This window comes from Amphiprion ocellaris, chromosome 10 (genome assembly GCF_022539595.1).
Source record: "Amphiprion ocellaris isolate individual 3 ecotype Okinawa chromosome 10, ASM2253959v1, whole genome shotgun sequence".
NCBI classification, from domain to species: domain Eukaryota; kingdom Metazoa; phylum Chordata; class Actinopteri; family Pomacentridae; genus Amphiprion; species Amphiprion ocellaris.
In genome coordinates, this window is record NC_072775.1 from 36311158 (window position 1) to 36336022 (window position 24865).

At 43.0% G+C, this 24865-nt stretch overlaps 1 protein-coding gene across 1 annotated transcript in view; it reads left to right on the plus strand.

Moving 5' to 3' along the window:
* Positions 1 to 24399, plus strand: part of LOC111575229 (amphiphysin-like) — a 33024-nt gene extending 8625 nt beyond the window's left edge. Inside the window, exons 5-23 of the mRNA XM_055014735.1 lie at positions 597 to 692; positions 771 to 878; positions 962 to 1047; positions 1526 to 1601; positions 1768 to 1850; positions 2239 to 2377; positions 7797 to 7916; positions 8000 to 8083; positions 8603 to 8629; positions 8853 to 8876; positions 9441 to 9671; positions 12439 to 12468; positions 13034 to 13075; positions 13453 to 13749; positions 15205 to 15249; positions 17537 to 17587; positions 18423 to 18611; positions 23321 to 23422; positions 23518 to 24399. Coding sequence (XP_054870710.1) covers positions 597 to 692; positions 771 to 878; positions 962 to 1047; positions 1526 to 1601; positions 1768 to 1850; positions 2239 to 2377; positions 7797 to 7916; positions 8000 to 8083; positions 8603 to 8629; positions 8853 to 8876; positions 9441 to 9671; positions 12439 to 12468; positions 13034 to 13075; positions 13453 to 13749; positions 15205 to 15249; positions 17537 to 17587; positions 18423 to 18611; positions 23321 to 23422; positions 23518 to 23622 — 1935 coding nt within the window. The 3' untranslated portion in view covers positions 23623 to 24399. The remainder of the gene's footprint in view (positions 1 to 596; positions 693 to 770; positions 879 to 961; positions 1048 to 1525; positions 1602 to 1767; positions 1851 to 2238; positions 2378 to 7796; positions 7917 to 7999; positions 8084 to 8602; positions 8630 to 8852; positions 8877 to 9440; positions 9672 to 12438; positions 12469 to 13033; positions 13076 to 13452; positions 13750 to 15204; positions 15250 to 17536; positions 17588 to 18422; positions 18612 to 23320; positions 23423 to 23517) is intronic.
* The last annotated feature ends 466 nt before the right edge of the window (positions 24400 to 24865 follow it).

The window sequence follows — 24865 nt, forward strand, 5'->3', positions numbered from 1 at the left end:
GAATGCATCACATAAACATGACACCTGAATGCATCACTCAAACATGACACCTGAATGCATCACATAAACATGACACCTGAATGCATCACATAACCATGACATCTGAATGCATCACACAAACATCACACCTGAATGCATCACTCAAACATGACACCTGAATGCATCACATAAACATGACACCTGAATGCAACACACAAACATGACACTTGAATGCATCACACAAACATGACACCTGAATGCATCACATAAACATGACACCTGAATGCATTACTCAAACATGACACCTGAATGCATCACTCAAACATGACACCTGAATGCATCACATAAACATGACACATGAATGCATCACATAACCATGACACCTGAATGCATCACACAATCATGATACCTGAATGCATCACACAAACATGACACCTGAATGCATCACACAATAACACCTGAATGCATCACACAAACATAACACCTGAACGGTGAACAGTGATGCGTTCAGGTGACAGCTGTGCCACACAGCAGCTCTACTTGGTGTCTCCTGTCTTTGTAGATGTTTTAGAACTGTTGGAGTTTTTAGTCCTCAACATGAGTGTGTGTTTCTTCAGGACTGTGATGCATTGTGGGAGGACTTTCATAACAAACTGGTGGACTCGACGCTGCTGAACCTGGACGCTTACTTGCAGCAGTTTCCAGACCTCAAGGTAACAAAATGTTTGTCTTCTGGTTACAAACATGGCTGAATGCAGACACTGGTTAAAATGGAAACTGTGTCGTTTCAGACACGTGTGGCCAAACGAAGCCGCAAGCTCATTGACTATGACAGCGCTCGGCATCACGTAGAAACTCTGCAGGCATCTGGGATGAAGAACGACCGCAAGATGATGAAGGTGATGGATGAGGTCGAGGCCCAGCAGTTTGATGCTACCTGTCCAGGTGTTCTGTGTGAATCTCATTTTGTTTTCGTGTGCAGGCTGAAGACGAGTTGAAAAAGGCTCAGAGAGTGTTTGACGAGCTGAACGTCGGTCTGCAGGACGAACTGCCGACTCTGTGGGATTGGTGAGTCACATGACACACCTGTCTGACAGGTGACCGGCACATCACAGGCTCCGCCTTCATCAAGGTGAAAGGTGTGTCGTTCAGAGAAGCTCAGACTGACTTCCACCAGGATGAACATCAGCACCTCAACAGGCAGTTTTAAAGTTTAATGAACTTTATTGACACGAGGTACAAGAAACAACAACAGTTTGTTCATCAGACTGAGACTTTAAGAGTTGAACCAACCAAATGAACTCAACGTTAAATTTGTTTCTGGTGGTTTCAAAGCCTCTGCTGATGAGCCAGTCTGTAACTGAACTGACTGAGAAATATCAATAACAAATTTGACTCAGCTTTAAATAACGCTGATGGTACAGTTCAAGTCCCAACACATTAGTTAGAAGAGAGTCCAGAGGCTGAATGTACTGATGTGACTTTCATCTCCTTACTCTCATGTTTAGACGTCATGCAAATTCAGTTTTGTGTTTCTGCTCTGCAGCCGAGTTGGTTTCTACATCAGCACCTTTAAGTGTGTGACGAGTCTGGAAGCAAAGTTTCACCGTGAGATCTCTCTGGTGAGTTTTCATGTGTCTTTGATTCATTTTACTTTGAAATAATCCAGAAGAACGCTCAGACAGAAAGCCAGTGTTTCATCAGAACCTGAAGCTGTGTGACCTGAAAGCTTGGAGGAGAAACTGTTTTTGTTTCTTATCGATAACTTGATTGGCTGTGACCCTCCAGGTGTGCAGGCAGTTGTATGAAGTGATGACCCAGCTGGCTGAGCAGCACTCGGACAAAATGTTCACCATCCAAGGAGCACCGAGGTTAGAACAAACTTTCACCGTCTGAGCCTTTGTTTTCAAACTGACGTGTTTAGTTTCATGTGAATGGGTGAGTAGTTCCAGTGTCTGAAACCGAAGGAGGTGTTTCTGAAACATCACTTCATCGTTCATCACAGCGTCTTCATATGTTGTTAAAGCTAACGCGGGAAACAGAGCTACACAACAGTTAGAAAAACACCGTCTGCAGAGTTTGAAAGTGATGTTTCTGAACCTCCTCACTTCACCTGTTTGATTCATTTAGAGAAACAACAGATTGAAACCCAGTCAGACTGAGCTGGATGTCAAAGAAACACCTGTTCTACAGGTGTGTTTGTCACGTGAGACACCTGAAGCCCATCACAACACTGGTGGTTTCTGTCTTGTTCCTCAGTGACTCAGGACCACTACGACTCGCCAGGACCCCGTCTCCACCTGAAGACGAGAGTCCACCGGACAGTCCAGATGCCAGCTCCAATCACATGCTCCGCCCCGTCTCACCTGGACCACCACGCCCCAAATCCCCCACACAGGTAGACCTCACCTGGTCTCAGTCCAGATCCAAACATTTCTAGTTATTGATAGATAATAATTATCGATAGATAGAAATAGTTATTGTTAGATTATAATACTGTAGTTATTGACATATATATATATATATAACAGTTATTGGTAGATTATAATAGTTATTGATAGATTATAATAGTTGTTGATAGAAACAGCACTCAGACTGCATTGGAGTTTGTTGCTTTGGCTGATTGTCTGAACTTCACAGTAACTTTTTGTGACAATTTTTTCTTTGCTGCCCACTTTTGTGTGTTACTTGGTGAGTGAACATGTAACATGTTTGTCATGTGTTTTACTGTGACCCCGTCATATATGACACAAGGTCTGTTAAAAACAGCAGAACCTCAGAGTGTTTCCTCTTCAGGTCATGGCTCTTAGTGTTGTCCTTGGGTAAGGTTTCCATGTTTGTCAGAAGACAGATATGTGGACATGTTAATGTATGTGCATCCATGTGTGTGTATGTGTATGTATGTGTGTGATGCGATTACATCATAGACTGAGTTTCTAAAACACTGGTTCAGTGAGTTCAGCTTGACTTGGTGATGATGTGACAGGATTGGTAAAGCAGAGGTGGTTTAATAAGTCAGAGCAGTTAGAGTCCATGTACACTATATTGCCAAAAGTATTCGCTCACCTGCCTTGACTCGCATATGAACATAAGTGACATCCCGTTCCTAATCCATAGGGTTCAATATGACGTGGGTCCACCCTTTGCAGCTATAACAGCTTCAACTCTTCTGGGAAGGCTGTCCACAAGGTTTAGGAGTGTGTTTATGGGAATTTTTGACCATTCTTCCAGAAGCACATTTGTGAGGTCACACATTGATGTTGGACCAGAAGGTCTGGCTCTCAGTCTCCACTCTAATTCATCCCAAAGGTGTTCTATGGGGTTGAGGTCAGGACTCTGTGCAGGTCAGTCAAGTTCATCCACACCAGACTCTGTCATCAATGTCTTTATGGACCTTGCTTTGTGCACTGGTGCACAGTCATGTTGGAAGAGGAAGGGGCCAGCTCCAAACTGTTCCCACAAAGTTGGGAGCATGGAATTGTCCAAAATGTCTTGGTATGCTGAAGCATTCAGAGTTCCTTTCACTGGAACTAAGGGGCCAAGCCCAGCTCCTGAAAAACAAGCCCACACCATAATCCCCCCTCCACCAAACTTTACACTTGGCACAATGCAGTCCCACAAGTATGGTTCTCCTGACAACCACCAAACCCAGACTGGTCCATCAGATTGCCAGATGGAGAAGCGTGATTGGTCACTCCAGAGAAGGTGTCTCCACTGCTCTAGAGTCCAGTGGTGGCTGCTTTACACCACTGCATCCCACGCTTTGCATTGCACTTGGTGATGTATGGCTTGGATGCAGCTGCTGGGCCATGGAAACCCATTCCATGAAGCTCTCTGCTGAAGCACTGTTCTGGAGCTAATCTGAAGGCCACATGAAGTTTGAAGGTCTGTAGTGATTGACTCTGCAGAAAGTTGGCCACCTCTTGGCACTATGCTCCTCAGCATCCACTGACCCCGCTCCGTCAGTTTACGTGTCCTACCACTTGGTGGCAGAGTTGCTGTCGTTCCTACACACTTCCACTTTCTTATAATACAGCTGACAGCTGACTGTGGAATATTTAGGAGCCAGGAAATGTCACGACTGGATTTGTTGCACAGGTGGCATCCTATCACAGTTCCACGCTGGAATTCACTGAGCTCCTGAGAGCGAGCCATTATTTCACAAATGTTTGTAAAAGCAGTCTGCAGCCTAGGTGCTGGATTTTATACACCTGTGGACATGGAAGTGATTGGAACACCTGATTCTGATTATTTGGATGGGTGAGCCAATATTTTTGGCAATATAGTGTATATCCTGTCAGTTTGGAATTTTCACTGGAACGCTGGATGTTCTGTGATGAAACACATGAATCTGCTGGAACATAAATATACAAATAGAAATGTAATATTTGATTACATTTGTCCATTTTCTTCTCACTTTGGTTGTCATGGATTCTGTCCACCAGCTTCTGGTTGATCTTTGACTCCTCTGGACAGAACTGGTTCAGTTCAGCTAAACTTGTCTTTCTGACTCAGACTTGTTTCTTCATCAGTCCTCAGGTTCTTGATAGGATTCAGTCAGGACTTTAGGGAGACCAGTCTAGAACCTTCATTCCAGCCTGATGGAACCATTTCTTTACCACGTCTGATGTGTGTTTGGGCTCATTGTCTGGTTGAAACATCCAGCTGTGTTCAACATCAACCTTCTGCTGATGGTTTTAGGTTCTCCTGAAGAACATGGAGGTGATCCTCCTTCTTCATTATTCCATTTACTTTGTGTGAAGCTCCAGTTCCACAGAGCATGATACTGCCACCACCATGCTTGATGGTAGGTTTGGTGTACTTGGGGTTAAAGGCTTCATCTTCAGTTTTTGTTCCATCTGACCACAGAACTTTCCTCCAGAACCTTTTCTTTGTCCATGTGATGAGTGGAGCTTTAAGGTTCTGCTTCTAGAGGAAGAACTTCCTTCTTCATGGATCCTCTAGAACCCTGTGGACACTGACAGCTGTGTTCCAGCAGCTTCTCATTCATTCAGACCTGCTTTCTGATGGTTCCTTGTTGACTCTTGACCATCCTGACCAATCGTTTCTCAGCAGCAGGTGGTAATTTGTTATTGCAGCAGTTGAAGTCTATGAATAATTACTAACTTAGGATGATTTTTTTTTTTAGAAGTTTATATTTCTACATCTCTAACATCTTTACTCATGCATTACAACTATTTTTTTGTGTCTGTAAGAGATGCAGAGAGATGACGAGAAACAGACAAAACTGTGGCTCATCACCAGGCCAGGTCAGTTAGATGTCCTCTCAGAGGATTGCTGTTTTTCATGAAAATGAAAGTTATTCTATTATTTTGTGGACAGGATTGAAGCAGGCAGTCTTCATTTCAAATACAAACATAATTTATTGTCAGTAGACAGCAGAACTTTAGAGGCATTTCACTGTAAAATATCACAGAAACAGGTGCAAAACTGTACAATAGCATGTGATAACCTTGAACTTGGAGTTACAGTAGGACTCCATGTTGGGAACCAGTGTTGTAGAATCCATCATTCCATCAGAACAGTAGATCTTTCATTCCCGCTGTGTTTGTGTGTTGCAGGTTTCATGTCTTCATAGTCAGCATGTCACAGTGACGTGTTCATCATCTGGAAGCCATTTATTTCAGCTTCCCTCCTTTTAGAATTCAGTTTTACATCAAAACTCATGATTTGTTGTATTAACAGTTTTTAATGATGTCATCAAATCTTTATTATAATATAATATAATATAATATAATATAATATAATATAATATAATTTGTTCATAGTTTGTCAACACCTCTTTTAGGAGTATAAACTCTGATTTATTGCAGTAATAAAGACATGTATTTATGCTGCGGTATCGACACACTTTGAGGATGAAGGACTGTAATGCTGAATACACCAGAACACACAGAGTTTCTTTCATTACAAATTGAGGAAGAAGAACAGCTTTACAACAATTAACCAGTGATACTGATGTTGTTGAGCATGTTCTAAAAATTCTCAGCTGCAGCTCAATAAATCAAATGCTACAGAAATGAAGAACGACCACTTGTTGGGATCATATTGGTAGCAGACAGCTCTCCATTTTATCCATTTAAGAGCTAAGTGTGTCATATACTGTATCTGTTGTACCTCCAGACTGTTGCTCAAACTGTCAAATATCCATGAAACTCTCTGCACACAGTACACAAACATATTCATATTTACTGCAGCTTGTCTGTTCTGGTATTTCTGGGGCTTTTCTTGGGTCACTACCTAAGCTGCATACCGATGAATGAAGAAACTGGAAGTGTCCGTGAGCACTATCACAGACAAAAAGATGCTCATTCACATCTGTGGCTTGCCTTTCTCTCATAAATGTTAACTCCTCTAGATATTGTGGTTAGTTTTTGTATTTGCTCAGATAAATTGAATTCAACTTCTTACTTTTACAGCACCAGTTGACAACATACAGTGATGAGGCCTAACATTCTGACCACTGACAGCTGAAGTGAATAACACGGATTCTGTCTTCATCAAAGCATGTGAACATTTTGTTCTCAAAGTTAATGTTAGAAGTAGGAAAAATGGGTCAGCGTAAGGATTTGAGCGAGTTTGACAAGACGACTGGATCAGAGCATCTCCAGAACTGCAGCTGTTGTGGGGCGTTCCTGGTCTGCAGTGGTCAGGATCCATCAAAAGTGGTCCAAGGAAGGAACAGTGGGCAACCAGAGACAGGGCCATGGACGGCCAAGGCTCATTGATGTACGTGGGGAGGAAGGTTGGGAAGCCTTGGGTCCTCCATCCATGTGGATGTTACTTTGACATGTACCTCCTACCTAAACATTGTTGCAGACCATCTACACCCTTTCATGGAAACAGTATTCCCCGATGGCCTCTTTCAACCACAAAGCAACAATGGTTCAGGAATAGTTTGAGGAGCATAACAACCAGTTTGAGGTGTTGACTTGGCATCCAAATTCCCCAGATCTCAGTCCAATCCAGCATCTGTGGGATGTTCTGGACAAACAAGTCCAATCCATGGAGGCCCCACCTCATAACTTCCAGGACTGAAAGGAACTGCTGCTAACATCTTGATGCCAGATACTGCAGCACACCTTCAGGGTCTAGAGGAGTCCAGACGTTGGTGGGTCAGGACTGTTTTGGCAGCAGAAGGGGGACCAACACGTAATTGGGCAGGTGGTCAGAATGTTATGCCTGATTGGTGTATGTCACCTCAAAGAGACCCGATAAAAATATGTAAACCCATCAATTCAATAAATTCAGTAACAGTAGAGAGAAAAATCTTTTTCCAGGAAGAAACCTCCATCAGAACCAGACTCAGGGACTGCAGAGAACAGGATATCAGACAGAGAACAGACAAACTTTGGTAAACAATGAACAGTTTGGAGGTCAGTGAGGAGAAAAACTGCAGATCAGATCCAGAGATACCTGGAGAGAGAACAAAACAACTGTTGTTAGTGGAATGACTTTTCATGTCCCTGTCAGATAAATGATGGCAGATGGCAGATCACTTATCTTCAGTTTCATGATTTTACATGTTTGAATGCAGCTGATTTCAAGCTACATTTAATCTCATGAACATGTTTTCTCTGTTTCTGCTGTCAGAGAAACAGAAACACAGCTGGCTCATAAAAAACAGCCTTTGAACAAAGTGTTGCTGCTCATCCATTCTGTATGTTGGCTGACGGTCAACATAAATGTAGAGGAAGCATTCAAAGGTTCACATTTTTTCACTGCAGTTTGGTTGTAGCTGCTTGATTAATTCTGTTTGAGCTGATATGTGAGCAGCTTGTTTTGTTTTTTGGCAGCTTAAAAAGGGACCGCCTGTGCCTCCACCACCAAAGGTCACCCCCACCAAAGAGGTTGCAGAGGAGCAGATCATTGACCTGTTTGGGGGTGAATTTTTACCTGCACCTTCACCATCGCAGGTATGAGTCCACACGAAAAGAGAGAACACACATGAAGTGTGTGTTGCGTACACCTGTTTACCTGTTTCTGTTGTTGTCCACAGCCCAATGAACGGCCAGGAGAGTCTCTGCTCGATCTAGACTTTGATGCTTTTCAGCCAGATGAAAGTGTTTCTCCGATACCACAGGTTTTTTTTTCACCTGCACACGTGAACATGTTGAGAATATAAACACAAAACGGAACACAATGAAGAACTGAGGGCAGAATGAGAGTGAATTAGATCAATCCAAAAAACTTTATTGAATTTGAGTGAAGACAAATCATCAAGCTCATTAAACATTACTTATTAAGGGTGGTACATAACTGGGTAGAATGGAGTAATGACATCATACAAAGTACTCAGCAGCAGTACACAGCAATAGTAGAGTGTAGGGTAGCCATGTTTATTTGGGTGAGTGCTTCTAACCACACAGTGTGCACAGAGGTTGTGCTTCACTGGTCTATTTTCTGCTCATATCACAATGTTCTGTCCCACTGTTGTAGGAAATACCATAAAAGTACAACAAATAATGTGTTAGTGAAATATTTGATGAGTCCAGTCAGTCTAAATATTACTTTATTGAACTTACATGCTGTTAATAAGCTGAATAAAAATGTTTTACTGACATTGGAAGTCGCACTGACATCATGTGCTCTGCCTTTTCAGACTGCTGTACCTTGGGATATGTGGTCGGTGAGTAGCTTCTCTCTATTTAAGGACATCATTTTATGCTGTTGGCATACAGTCATTTACTTTTGATTCTGCAGCTTGTCTTACTTGGAGATTACGGAATAAATTAAAAAATGTAGTTCGTCGAGCAACTCTAGAAATGTAGGATTTTCTAAAAGGAAATGAATGAATACAACCTAGCAGTGGCTGTGTGCTGACATGAACCATCTTTTATCTTTTTGTGAAGGCCGATGCCCAAGCTGCTCAGCCTGTGAGTATGTTCATTGTTCACTCTGGAGCACATCAGTACATCTACAATCATTCATTCTGTGGGCGTTCGTCCTCATTAAGCCAGGGCTGTTTGCACAAAGATAACCATGAACAAGAGATTTTTACTTTGTCTTTGAACATGTTTGTTTGCATTGCTTATTTTCAAAATACGATTTGTACAACTTTGATTCAAGTTCATTACATTTGTCTGGTGGTTGCTGTTTATTTTCCACATACATGGATTAGTCCCCAGATGAGAGGCAGCTCTGTAGACTGCTCGAAACAAGGCAACATGCCAGATATCCACCTGTTAACTTGGTTTACACTGGTGTTCTGCACTGTACCATCATACTGATAATCATTTTCTGTGCTTTAAAAAGTATTCTGATTTACTGAGAATTCCCAGTAAATCACTGAAGGCAGGTGGAGCTCAGAGTGCTGAGGCATTTACAGCCCCGATCAGTGTGTCTTTGTGCAAGCAGCCTGTAGCTTCTTTCATCATGACTGCACTGGATGGATGCAGCCAGCAGGGGGCGAACTTTAACCTTCACTCCCTCCCAAGCAGGCTGCAGACTCCGGCTTCGTAGCTGACTGGGCCGCTGACTTCGGTTCAATGTCAGGAAATGAAGATGCTGGTTCAGGAGTGGAGGCCCCCGCTGCCCCTGGGGCCCCTGCTGCCCCTGGGGCCCCCTCCATAGTGCCAGAAGGGATGCAGGGTGAGACTCAGAGCTGGCAGCCCGGTGGAGACACAACGACACCCATCCAGGACAGTGAGGCCAGGGCAGCTGAAGATGAGGTTAGCAGCTGGGATTCTCCAAGTTACCCCAACCTTCATCCTTCTGGTGCTGATGAAGATGAGATAGGGCAGGCAGGTTCAGGGGGACACTCGGTGGGCCACGAAGACCGTAGGAAGTCCACCCCAGGACTTATATTCACCAACGAGTTTGGTGAAGAGATTCAGGACAGCACAGAGGTCACAGGAGACAAGTGGTCCAGGTCTCCAGAAGGGTCTGTTTCTGATTATGAAACTGCTGAAGAATGGGGTGACAGCGGTCAGGGGGGAGGCTGGATGAGCGCTGAGGATGAACCTTCATATGAAGATCATCCCTCAGTAAACACCTCGAGGTTACAGGGTGGTGGAACTGACAGTGTAACAGCAGAACAAGTTTCACCACAAAGTGATGATAGAAACAGAAATAAATCAGCTGAAGAGTCAAGAGAACAAACTGATGGAACATCAGTTTACAGAGATCCTCCTGAAACTCACAGACAAGAAGAGACAGCGTCTTCCTCTCAAACTCAGGAAGGAGGTGCGTTTGATTTAGCTCCTGCAGCTGAAACACAGGGAGGAAGTGCGTTTGATTTAGCTCCTGCAGCTGAAACACAGGGAGGAGGTGCGTTTGATTTAGCTCCTGCAGCTGAAACACAGGGAGGAGGTCCGTTTGATTCAGATCCTTTTGCTGAAACTCAGGGAGGAGGTGCGTTTGATTCAGATCCTTTTGCTGAAACTCAGGGAAGACGTGCGTTTGATTTAGCTCCTGCAGCTGAAACTCAGGGAGGAGGTGCGTTTGATTTAGCTCCTGCAGCTGAAACACAGGGAGGAGGTGCGTTTGATTTAGCTCCTGCAGCTGAAACACAGGGAGGAGGTGCGTTTGATTCAGATCCTTTTGCTGAAACTCAGGGAGGAGGTGCGTTTGATTTAGCTCCTGCAGCTGAAACACAGGGAGGAGGTGCGTTTGATTTAGCTCCTGCAGCTGAAACACAGGGAGGAGGTGCGTTTGATTCAGATCCTTTTGCTGAAACTCAGGGAGGAGGTGCGTTTGATTTAGCTCCTGCAGCTGAAACACAGGGAGGAGGTGCGTTTGATTTAGCTCCTGCAGCTGAAACACAGGGAGGAGGTGCGTTTGATTTAGCTCCTGCAGCTGAAACACAGGGAGGAGGTGCGTTTGATTCAGATCCTTTTGCTGAAACTCAGGGAGGAGGTGTGTTTGATTTAGCTCCTGCAGCTGAAACACAGGGAGGAGGTGCGTTTGATTTAGCTCCTGCAGCTGAAACACAGGGAGGAAGTGCGTTTGATTCAGATCCTTTTGCTGAAACACAGGGAGGAGGTGCGTTTGATTTAGCTCCTGCAGCTGAAACACAGGGAGGAAGTGCGTTTGATTCAGATCCTTTTGCTGAAACTCAGGGAGGAGGTGCGTTTGATTCAGATCCTTTTGCTGAAACTCAGGGAGGAGGTGCGTTTGATTTAGCTCCTGCAGCTGAAACACAGGGAGGAGGTGCGTTTGATTCAGATCCTTTTGCTGAAACTCAGGGAGGAGGTGCGTTTGATTTAGCTCCTGCAGCTGAAACACAGGGAGGAGGTGCGTTTGATTTAGCTCCTGCAGCTGAAACACAGGGAGGAGGTGCGTTTGATTTAGCTCCTGCAGCTGAAACACAGGGAGGAAGTGCGTTTGATTCAGATCCTTTTGCTGAAACTCAGGGAGGAGGTGCGTTTGATTTAGCTCCTGCAGCTGAAACACAGGGAGGAGGTGCGTTTGATTCAGATCCTTTTGCTGAAACTCAGGGAGGAGGTGTGTTTGATTTAGCTCCTGCAGCTGAAACACAGGGAGGAGGTGCGTTTGATTCAGATCCTTTTGCTGAAACTCAGGGAGGAGGTGCGTTTGATTTAGCTCCTGCAGCTGAAACACAGGGAGGAGGTGCGTTTGATTCAGATCCTTTTGCTGAAACTCAGGGAGGAGGTGCGTTTGATTTAGCTCCTGCAGCTGAAACTCAGGGAGGAGGTGCGTTTGATTTAGCTCCTGCAGCTGAAACACAGGGAGGAGGTGCGTTTGATTCAGATCCTTTTGCTGAAACACAGGGAGGAGGTGCGTTTGATTCAGATCCTTTTGCTGACATACAGTCTGGGGACAAAGGTACAGGTTTTGAGTTTGATCCGTTTCCTGAGCCGTCAGGAGAAGCTGGGGTCACTGGGGATGGTAGAGGTGGGTGGGATTCAGATCCTTTTGCCAACAGTTTCCCAGCAGCCTCTTCAGGAACCGGGGGTTCGTCCTCCAACACCTTGTCCTGGCAGGAGGTTAGTGGCAGCTGTGGCTTCAAGTCTTCTGTCACTCAACAAAGTTCTGCGTCCGGCTGTGGAACAGCAGCAGAAGGAAAAAAAGATGTAAACATTCCCAGAATTCACAAAGAACCAGAAAATTCAGACATGTCCGAAGATGAGGCTGCAAACCGGAGATTTGGAAAGTTGTACCAAGAGCTAGATACAGAAAAGGAAGAGGTACTTGATTCCACCCTTCTTCAGTTTGGTAGATTAGCTTAGAGTAGACTACAGATCAGTATGAAAACCCTTTCCTGCCTTCTATCCTCCCACAGACTGAGAAACTAAAACCTGGACCCTAGCCTGAGCTCCTTCCCACCTCCTCCTGCTTGTTTCAATCTCTGAATGTCCTCTGCTTGTTCATTCCATGCGTACTTGTTTCACATTGAATCCGTCATTCCAACTCATGATACATTCATCTCACCTAAAGGCTTCTAATACTAATTTGTGTCTCTGCAATTTAATTTAGGTGACCAGTGCATTTAATGGATTTTCACAGGTAATTTTTTACCTTACATTTGCACCAAGTGAAACTGAAATGTGCACTTTGCAGCAAAGAATTCAGCTGTCAGATGAAATTGTTTTGTAGTCATCACATCTTTTAGTGGAGGTTGTTCAGTTTGGTCGACAGGGTTGTCTCCAGGAGTTTAGCCTTATTAAATGGGGGTTTCTCTTATTTTACTTACTGTTCAGCCCTCCAGTTGTAAATTTCACACAACCTTTCAGATGTGAGTTCCATTCTCTCAAAGCCTTCTACATTTTGTTTTTGAGAAAGAAGTAATGACATGGCGTGCACAAAAGAGGAATCAAGTGATTTTGAAAGTAGACCTTTACTAGTTGACAGCATGCGTGTTTACCAAACCCTCTGAAGCCTTTAACTCAGTAATGTTGCTTATATTCCCCCTCCTAATGTTTCTTCTCTCTCTGGTATTATGTCCCATACTCCTATCTCATTGTATTCTTTACATATACTGCCTTTTATGTGGATGATACTTAATTGTGTATTTGTGGCTCCTGACTGTCAGTTGTGATTCTTCTCTGTTTTCAACAAATGCACTCTGAAGGATGCTGCTGCCCCATCATTTTTTGCTGACTTTGATAAGATGGTGAGTTTTATAAACCTTTGTAAATCTATCTATCTATCTATCTATCTATCTATCTATCTATCTATCTATCTATCTATCTATCTATCTATCTATCTATCTATCTATCTATCTATCTATCTATCAAACATTAAAGATAAATACTAATCTGGTTCTGATATCAGCTCTGTGTGGTTTACAGTGTGGAGGGTGCTTTTACTTTTATGAATTATGACTGAACGATGAACTAAAGCTGGACAAAATTCATTAATGGACTGTTTAGATGCAGGACGCACTTTTGACGAATTCTGTGGCTCTTCTTGAATTTTATATAAAACGTCAGGAGCCGTAGTTGCACGTGTGAACTGCTGTAAGTTTACTGGCATTTGTCTCTGATAAAGAATGAAGTGAACAGTGAGTCAGCTGAGCCTCCTGAGGCCTCAGAAACACCAACTGCTGGTCCAACAGAGCCTGCAGAGGAACAAGACAAGCCTCCACTTGCCCCTGCTGGAGGAGAGGAGGATGAGCATACACCTCCTCCTGCTGGAGAGGAACCTGTACCTCCATCTGTGGGAGGAGAGGTGGAGGAACCTCCAGCTCCTGCTGCTGGGGAGGTGACGGAGGAAGCCGGATCTCCTCCTGCCGGTGGGGAAGATAAGCATATAACTTCAGACAGCCCAAAGGAGGAGAAACCTGCTGTGAGTGGATGTGTTGATCACAATAAAGGTGTGATCACCTGATCATGCTCACCATTATCATTATGATTATTATCATCTTTATTTTTTACCATCATCATGGAGCTTAGAGCTGTGGAAATCCACAACCATCTCCTTGGTCTTAGAGATGTTCAGCAAAAGGCAGTGCTTATCGATCACGTCAGTGAAGGCCACTATCTGGTTCCTGCTCATTCTTGATACATGTCCAACAGCAGTATGATCAGAGTATTTCTGACTGTGACAGGTCTCAGATCTGTACTTTAAGTCAAAGGTGTACAGAGTGGACAGGATGGAACCTGAACAGTCCCTTGAGGAGTCCCAGGGTTTGCTCACCACTGTCTCAAAGACACAGTTCCCCAGTCTGTAAGAAAGTCTGTAATCCAGGAGGTGAGGCAGGCATCAACCTCCATCCCTCTCGCTGTGGGGTCCACTTCCTGAATGAGCGGCTGGTTCCAGGCTGCCTCAGAACATGAGGTTTGTAGCTGGGTTGAAGAAAGACCAGACTGTGGTCGGACCTGCCAAGTGGTGGAAGAGCTGAGGCTCAGTAGTCCTCTCTGGTGTTTGCATACAGCAGATTGAGTGTTTTCTGCTCCCTTGTGGGACAGTCAACATAGTGTAGATGGGGGTGAGATCAGCAGAGCTAAAGTTCCCTGATACTGCAATGAATGCGTCATGGTGCAGAGTCTGTGTCCTCACTAATGTCCCCAGAACATGGTGGGACGTAAACAACAATGTTGACGATGTGAGAAAATTCCCTCAGTACAGAAAAAGGTCTCAGACCAACTGCCAAAAATTCAATATCTAGACAGCAGATCTTCTCCTTCACAGTAATAGGACCAGAGTTACACCATATACTCTCAACAAACAGCACCAGACCATCACTTTTGTTCTGTCCCATTGTTCTCAAGTTTCTGTCCACTCGTACCATAGTGATGCCGGGTACAGTCGGGATGTTGTTGTCCAGTCAGCTCTTTATAAAGCACCCCGATGCACACATGGTGCAGTAGTTGGGTCTTCACAAGACAAAGAGCGGGCGTTACCCATAAGGACCAATGGTACAAAAGGCTTGTATCTCCATCTTCTAGCTCTTAGCTTAGCCTGTAGCTTAGCAACGGCTCTCCAGTATGCTTTCTTCAACTTGGCCATAATGGAATGTTTAACTCTGTGCTTTGTCCACTGAAGCCAAGGAGGTCCCCATTGGTTACACTGTTCTTCTCCCAGCTGTGCACACTGTTGAACGTAAACAAACACCACTAAAACATTACTTTAATCATCATCACCACCACCATCATCATCATCATCATCATCATCATCATCGTTACCATCACCTTCATCCGCTTCCTCACGTGTAGATTTAGGTTTTGTTGTTTTTCACTCTGCATCATGACTTTGTTATTTTGAGGAATCTCCTGACTGAGTGTGATTTGCTCTCCACAGTCAACAGTTGAATCTCCAGGCTCTCAGAAGGCTGAACTCAGTCAGGTATGTGGCCTCACTACTTCTCTTCATTTTTTTCTTTACTTTTTATTTGTTTTTATAGTTTTGGGGGGGGGGGTTACTTATTTTCTAAGCTTTATAAGGTGTAAGGATCTATTTGTTATGATTTGGTTTAATAAAGACTTAACTTTGGCTAAAAAACTGTCTCATAAGCAAGAATTTATTCTATTTTTGATTTGATAATTCACATGACTGGGCTATGCCAGCCAGCATAAAACCAGAGTTTAACAATCATTAATTCATGAGTAGTTTTAGCTGCTGCTGGGATTTCAACCAGAAAAAGAATCTGTTCAGATGGAAGTGTGTATATATATATATATATATATATATATATATATATATATATATATATATATATATATATATATATATATATATATATATATATATATATAATATCTGATCAGTGGCATTGTCTGGTTGAGGTCTTAATCCTAACTGCTGTCATGTCTACAAGTCCTGTTGTTAAACAATGCAAATATTTGATATATATAGACTTTGTAGTAGTTTCATGTTTGATGCATTGACCCCTAGGGTTAATCATTCTTTTCAAGATAAGATAAGACAAGATCTACTTTATTAATCCTGGAGGAAATTGGTTTGCCAGAGTACAACAAACAATAAACAAAGGTTAGTGGAGTAAACACAATTACACAGAGGTTAGTAGTAAAATAGAAATAACAAAGAATACAAAGTACAAAATGCAAGTTTCTAAAAGTCTTTGTGTGAAATGTCTAGAAAAAAATAAGAATTAGAATAAATAAGAAAAATAAAACAAGATACCACAAGTACAAGATGTAAACTGTAGACTAATACTAATAACAAGAAAGATTAACAGAAAATGAACTGAAGGAAGAGTAAATTGATGTACTGCACTAGAAATATTGCACTTGAACAATGATACTACAGATTGTGAGTCTACTAGGAAAGAATCCGGTTATATTGCACATAGAAAAGTTTGTTCATTATGTATCCCTTCTGCAGAAGGGGGAGGAATTGTACAGTCTGATTGCCTCAGGTAGGAAGAACCTCCTGAGGCGTTCTGTGGTGCACCTTGGTGGTCTGAGGTGGTCTGACAGGACGTCAGTGTGGCATGCAGGGGGTGAGAGGTATTGTCCATGATGCTGAGCAGCTTCCTCAGCATCCTCCTCTCTGATACCTCCAAAACAGACTCCAGATCAACCCCGGAACAGATCCAGCTCTCCTGATGAGCTCGTTGAGTCTGTTAGTGTCAGCTGCTTTCAGCCTGCAGCACACTGCAGCGTAGAAGATGACGCTGGAGACCACCGAGTTATAAAACATCTGTAGCATGCTTCTGCAGACATCGAACCATCTGAGCCTCCTGATAAAGTCCAGCCGGCTCTGACCCTTCTTATGGACAGCATCTGTGTTTATAGTCCAGTCCAGTTTATGGTCCATGTGGACACCCAGGTGTTTGTAGCAGTCCATAATGTCCATCACTGATCCTTGTATGGTGACCGGTTCTGGACGAGTCTTCTGTCTCCTGAAGTCCACCACCAGCTCCTTAGTCTTTGGGACGTTGAGCTGCAGGTGGTTCAGTCCAGGGTTAGGGAACCTGTCCACCTGTCCTCAGCCTCCTGGTCCCTGCTGATACAGCCCGCTATAGCAGAGACGTCTGAAGACTTCAGCAGGTGGCAGAACTGAGACCAGAACCTGAAATCTGGGGTGTAGAGTGTGAACAGGAAGGGAGACAGGACCATTCCCCGTGCTGCCCAAGATGGTGTCGGATGTAACGTCCCGAAGTCTCACATACTGTGGGCATCCTGTGAGGTAGTCGGTGATCCAGGCCTCCAGTGGAGCCTCCACCATCATGTCCAGTAGCTTGTTGCTGAGCAGAGCAGGCTGGATGGCAATGAACGTACTGGAGAAGTCAAAGAACATGACTCTCACAATGCTGCCTGCCTCCTCCCGGTGGGAATAAGCTCTGTCAACCATATTGTTTAATAATACAGACACTTTGATCGTGAGGTCATGGTCTTAGTTTGATACCTGTCTTCCCTTTCTTCTCCTGAATCATGGGAACTAAAGCTGTCATGCTACAGTATTTTGGTAGACTGTAGGAACTGTGTTAGGTTCAGTTTAGAATTCCTGTTTATCTCTTATCATAATACGCTTAATTTGGCCATCATTTAGAGCCTACAAAAATGTTTAAACTCTAAGGTTTTTGTAAATAATGTGTGACTGATTTTGAGATGGCAGCAACTGCTGGTATTTGTACTTCTAGACTGACAGAGTTTCTTTCCACAAACAGATTCCTCCTGCTGAAGATCCCAAAACGTCTCCAGGTGAAGCAGTTCCAGCGGTAAATATTTATCATTAATAAAACAACATGACTCACACCAAGACACAACATTGACGCGCAATGGAACCTAACCCCAACTTTTACATAACCCACATCAAGGTAGTTTTTTTTTGTTAAAGTACGAAATACAGACAGAAAAGGAATCACTCAAAGAAGCTCACAAAGGGTTAGGGTTAGACAAAAAGGAAGATCAGAGGAAAGTTATACTTGCAGTGGTGCATTTTTGTCTCCCCCTTCTGATAGTAAAAGTATTGACACAAATGCTGTGAATGTACGCTTCACCATCACACATTCATTAATCTGTTAAAGTCCTGCATTCCAGCTTTAAAACAATAAATATCATCAGAAATAATCAACATGCATCCAGTGTCTCACCGTATTTATGATCAGTTAAATGTTAACAAACTAAACATGTTCTTCACTTCTTTAAACTGCTCTTTATTGTTTAACCAAACCACTGACTTTGCTTTGTTCTGCACCCTTATTATTGCTGCTTAAGAAGAGCTTCATTAGCAGTGATTCATGTCCATTTTATTTTTCTAAGGTTAAAAGGTTTAAACATCTTTGTATATTTACACATGGAGTGCACCAAGCTTAGTCTCAGTGTCAGATTATTATTCAGTTTATGATCTTATTCAAAAATGAATTCATGTAAGCTCAAACAAATGTTATGATATGACAATTATTTAGCGGGATGTTTTGTTTCTAATAATATAGAAATGTTTTGTAGTTAGGGTTAGTCTGAGTTAAATTCAAAGTGAAATAATTGATATATACATTTGTTTATGATGGAGTGTTGTAGATGTGACAGATTAATGCTGACTGTTCTCTGCAGGAAAACATGCCGATCCCATCTGTTGTGATTGAACCTGCTTCAAGCAATGAAGGTGATGATGATCGGGATGCTGACATCATCTCTCCCACCGCCGTCAGTGACAACGGCATGGCAACTGAAAACCAGACGATGAAACACATGAGTCCATCTGGAGGAGTGTCGGGACTGCCTGATGACTTTCTTTACAAGGTTTGACTTTTTCCACCTGCGGACAGCAAACCCTTCAAAGCAGCAAACTAAAAAAATACAGTTTACAACAAAAGTGAGTTTCACTTCAATCCCCGAACAGTAATCAGATTACTTCTCAGTGAAACAGTAGAGTATTTGCTCTGATATCAGATTACAAACTGCCAGTCCACATATTACATTCAGGCAGATGTTTGACACCATATCAAGAGCAGGGCGGACTATGAGATTCTTGAACTTGGTGATTCTGTATGCAGCCGTGTACAATGCTATTTGTGCTTTGCAGTTCACTGATGGAGCTTTTACCATGCCATGTTCCTGCTTACGGTGTTCATCAAGTATTCTCTGAAAGAAGTCCAGTGACTTCTTGACGTGACTGGATGTAATGTCTGTATGTGTCTTCTTAATTAGTTTGTTCTCATACTGTCAGTTTTCTGACACAAAACGCAAAGGGGTCTGTCCTCACCTCCTGCCACATTCGCTGTGAAGCCAAGTCACTTGTCATATTTTCTTGACTTTTTTTTCAGGATGTTGTATTTTGTTGGTCTACTGCTCCATTTTCCTTTTCATCCTGGTCCAATATTTCTCTGTTCTCTGCAGCTACTGACAGCTAATGACCGTGGGCCGAGCAGAATGAACTGGGGATGGTTACCATGACAGCGCAGCTTGAGTATTGTAGTCTGCTGTGAAAAACAGGCCAACGTTAAAACAGTAGTTCAGCTCATTAGTGCCACCGAGACAGACCTTTTCTTCCCAGTCACTCGCACCCACCCCAGGGGGACACACCCCACACTTTGAGAAACACTGCCCTAGCCCAACGGATGTATCTGCATCTGACCACAGAACGTTCTCCAACAATCATCAGGCTTCTATTCATGTTCCTTCATTCAATTCAGTTTTATTTATATACCACCAATTCACAACATATGCAGCTCACAGTGCTTCACATAGTACAGTACAGACCTCACAAATTTTAAACAAGAAACACAGAACCCAACAATCCACAGATTCTCCATGAGAAAGCAGTCAGCAGTGGTGGGAAGGAACCATAAAACCCCTTTAACAGGCAGCGGGAAAAGAAAAACAGAACCAGGCTCAGGGAAGGCAGGTATCTGCCTTTAGTTGGGGTGAAGGTGGGGATGAGGGGGATATCAGATGGAGAACAAACAGTACAGAACAATGAACATTCTGGAGGTTGGTGAGAACAGAAGCTCCAGATCAGAGAACACAGTCAGTGGATGTAAAGGTGAGATCTACCTGTATGAAGAGGAGCCCAGTGCATCATAAGAATCTACAGCAGCAGAACTAAGGGACAGATGAGCTGATGCTGAGCAGCTCTAACTATCAGCTCAGAGGAACGTTCTCATCCTGGTCTTAGAGTAAAGAGGCTGTCTGCCTCCAGAACCCAAACTGGGAGCTGGTTCCACCACAGAGGAGCTGATAACTGAAGGTTCTGCTTCTGGAACCTCTGGAACCAGCAGTAAAGTTGCAGTCTGAAAGGGAAGGGTTCTGATAGCACGATGTGGAACAGTCAGGTCTTTAAGATACGATGGAGCTGCTCACTAAGAGTTTAGATGTTAGAAGAAGGATTTTAGATTCTATCCTGGATTTTACAGGGAGCCATGAAGAGAAGCTAACAGGAGAACTCTGTTCCTGGTTCCTGTCAGGACCTCCTGATCATCAGGGACTACAGTAGTCCAGCCTAGAAGTTCTAAATGCATGGACTAGTTCCTCAGCATCACTCTGAGACCAGATGTTCCTGATTTTACAACATTAGATGATAGAAACCTGTCCTACAGACTGGCTTATATGTTGAAGGACAGATCCTGGTCAGAGAGAACTCCAAGGTTCTCTACAGTAGAACTGGAGGCAGCACCATCTAGAGGAGCTATCTGGTTAGATGGAGTGTTTCAAATACAAGAACCTCAGTTTGACTGGATTTCAGTGAAGAAGGTTCCAGGTCATCTGGGCCTTTATGTCCTTCAGACATGTTGGAGTTCCACCAACTGATTGGTTCCATCTGGTTCCACAGATAAATAGAACTGAGTGTCGTCTGCATCTAGTTATTATCAGATAAACATCTGCTGAAGGAACTTCCTGATAGATGCTCCGTAGTCCATTATTGTAAATTCAAATGTTATTTAAAAATGATCAGACAAAATAGAGTTTTGCTGAAAAACAGATGTTCAGTTTTAATGTCATATGTCAAACCAAGATCAAAAGTTAAAGCCATGAGTTGGTTTAATTACATTTTGAGATAAACTAACTCTGAGTTGAGGCTTCATTCTCATCAACTACATGGATGTTAAAGTCACCCACTATAATGAGTTTATCTGTCCTGAGTGCTAAGTCAGCCAAGAACTCTGAGAATTCTGACAAAAAACTGAAAGGAGCAGGCCACCTATAATACAACAACTAACAGAACTGTTTTTTGTGTTTTCCTATTCAAATGTGTGAGACTAGATAGAGCAAGAGGGAGAAACTTAACTGTAAAAGAGACGTGAACAGCTGCATCACTAGCACAGCCAGCTACAGACAGGAAAACAGGAAGTGATCGCCTTGCTGCTCAGGTAAACTTTCATCTGGAAGTTTAGTTCTGAGCAGCAACCAGGTTTAGTTCTGGTCCTCCGTCCGTATAGGTTGATGTTCTGAAGGTTTCTTCACACTGTCTGAGCTTCACACTAACTCTGGTTTCCATGGAGAACCCCTGAACCAAGTCTGAAGCAGCTGCCATCTGTTTTTACAGCTGGATGGAGAAAGTAGTTCACTGTCTGTGGAGTCGTTTTAGGAGCTCTGATTAGTGGAACTATGACTCCTTCTAGACCTCCTGATTAGTGGTACTATGACTCCTTCTAGACCTCCTGATTAGTGGCACTGTGACTCCTTCTACACCTCCTGATTAGTGGGACTGTGACTCCTAGACCTCCTGATTAGTGGAACTATGACTCCTTCTATACCTCCTGATTAGTGGTACTATGACTCCTTCTAGACCTCCTGATTAGTGGAACTATGACTCCTTCTAGACCTCCTGATTAGTGGTAGTATGACTCCTTCTAGACCTCCTGATTAGTGGTACTATGACTCCTTCTAGACCTCCTGATTAGTGGAACTATGACTCCTTCTATACCTCCTGATTAGTGGAACTATGACTCCTTCTATACCTCCTGATTAGTGGTACTATGACTCCTTCTAGACCTCCTGATTAGTGGAACTATGACTCCTTCTAGACCTCCTGATTAGTGGAACTATGACTCCTTCTAGACCTCCTGATTAGTGGAACTGTGACTCCTTCTAGACCTCCTGATTAGTGGAACTGTGACTCCTTCTAGACCTCCTGATTAGTGGTACTATGACTCCTTCTAGACCTCCTGATTAGTGGTACTATGACTCCTTCTTGACCTCCTGATTAGTGGTACTATGACTCCTTCTAGACCTCCTGATTAGTGGTACTATGACTCCTTCTAGACCTCCTGATTAGTGGAACTATGACTCCTTCTATACCTCCTGATTAGTGGAACTATGACTCCTTCTATACCTCCTGATTAGTGGTGCTATGACTCCTTCTAGACCTCCTGATTAGTGGTACTATGACTCCTTCTAGACCTCCTGATTAGTGGAACTATGACTCCTTCTATACCTCCTGATTAGTGGTACTATGACTCCTTCTAGACCTCCTGATTAGTGGAACTATGACTCCTTCTAGACCTCCTGATTAGTGGAACTATGACTCCTTCTAGACCTCCTGATTAGTGGAACTGTGACTCCTTCTAGACCTCCTGATTAGTGGAACTGTGACTCCTTCTAGACCTCCTGATTAGTGGTACTATGACTCCTTCTAGACCTCCTGATTAGTGGTACTATGACTCCTTCTTGACCTCCTGATTAGTGGTACTATGACTCCTTCTAGACCTCCTGATTAGTGGTACTATGACTCCTTCTAGACCTCCTGATTAGTGGAACTATGACTCCTTCTATACCTCCTGATTAGTGGAACTATGACTCCTTCTATACCTCCTGATTAGTGGTGCTATGACTCCTTCTAGACCTCCTGATTAGTGGAACTATGACTCCTTCTAGACCTCCTGATTAGTGGAACTGTGACTCCTTCTAGACCTCCTGATTAGTGGAACTGTGACTCCTTCTAGACCTCCTGATTAGTGGTAATATGACTCCTTCTAGACCTCCTGATTCCTGCTGACTCTGTGCTTCTCTGGTTTTTAGTTGCTCACTGATCTTCCTGGATCTTTTTCCATCTTTGTCGAGTCTCTCAGATGTTTCTCTTCCTCTGTTCAGTTCTTCTCCATGTGGAGCCATGATGCAGACATAGATAGACCCAGTCCATAGGTCCACAACTGAGAAGGTTCATTTTAGAACCATGTTTATCAGTTCGAAATCACAGCTGGAATCAGTTTGGTTCTTTGAGTTTTCACTTTGGGACCTGAATGTTCTACATATTATTATAAGATAACTTTTCTGTGCATCAGAGGACATACGCTACTGTTCTTAGAAATATAGAAATAATGCAGTTATTAAGAACTGATTCAAGTGAGAATCAACTGACATGATAATGCATAGGGGTGCACTCACTCATGCTGTGAACGGTACATACTTTATCGGCATATTTATTAGCAGCAGACGGAGCAGGTTTAACAAGGGTAAACATGTTCAGACTGGTGTCAGTAGAGGTGATTTTTCTATTTTTCATCCTGCAGGTGGAGACCATGCATGACTTTGAAGCTGCAAATTCAGATGAACTGGAACTGAAGAGAGGTGACGTGGTGTTGGTGCTTCCCACTGCTTCAGTAGAGGATCAGGTGAGAGCAGCTGCTGACACAAAAGTCAGCACCATGCTGGTAAGAGGGAATTAACGGTCTTATTTGGCTGACTGATGTTTCTGTGGTTGTTGTAGGATGCTGGCTGGCTCACAGGGATCAAAGAAAGTGACTGGTTAACCCTTGGAGTTGGTGCTCAAAAAGGACTTTTCCCAGAGAACTTTACCCAGCGTTTAGACTAAGAAGTTTCTTCATGTGTTGGAAAAATAAGTAGAAATCTTCGTCCAAGCCATTGAGTCAGCATGTAGCCAACCACTTTCCTGAAAAAACCTTTTAACCTGCTGCAGCTGTCTGCTGGACAACATGAAGCTCTACTAAAACTAACAGTCATGTTAATAAAATCTAGTACTCCTCCCAGCATAACTGATCATTATAAGCATGATGCGTAGTATGTTCTATCCTCCTCTGAAAGTGAGACATAATTTTTGTTCAAAGAAAAATATTGATGTGTGGTTTATTGGGAATGTTGCAATCTGTACATATTCACTCCAACTGAAAGTCTGACAATTGTTGCTGAAGAAAACAAATCAACAGAAAGAGACAAACTGTATCAACTTTGCACCAAGTGTGTTGTAATGAATTTGTTGCTTTTCTGTGGTTTAACAGAAACTAGTGCTGTGATCTATTTAAATGTTCTTGAGTGTAACATGAAATTTGTTTTTCGGACATGTCATTGCTGTTAATCTTGAATCGCTTTTGGTGTGTTCTGTAGTATCATTGTTGAGTGTGTGTGATGATTGGTCTTTTCTTTGTCATTTGTGGTGAAGAATTGATGCCGTGAAGAGTGTTGCTGTGTTTTTGCCAAGAGAATCCTGACATCTATTATCTGTTACAGTCGTCACATATCTGAGCATTGGAAAACAAACTAGTGCTCACCCAGCATGAAACTGTTGACTAAATCTTTTAATAAAGTACATATTCCGAGATGAAAAATAAAATATCTCCACTATTAAAATAGATTTGTATGACTGTCTAAGTTGTATATCTTCTAAAAATGATTTGAAAGAAACAGTCAATTAAAAGAGGACTTAACCTTGTCAGCATTTTACTCTGAGGTGCAGTCACAGGGAAGGCACTGGTCTACGACAGGTTTCAGTAATCCTTTTATTATTTGCAGCATCAGAAACTTTTCTTGCCTGTGTCTTCCTTTTTTCCTCCATATTGTCCCCACAATCTATGTTGCTGTAGGTAAGCCCGTCTCCGTTGCTATGGTTACTCCTCTCTTCAGCTCTGACAAATCAACCATTGAGTTGACAATGTGGAAAAATCTCAGCTGACCATTGGTTTGGATGCGGCAGCCATGGCAGTTTCCCAGCTTGAACTCCAATCTCACCCTCATCTGGTTTCATTTGTGAGAGAATGAGAATTATTTTGTTCGGATTTAATCAATTTTCAGTGACTAATTATTTTACAATTTACAGTTCC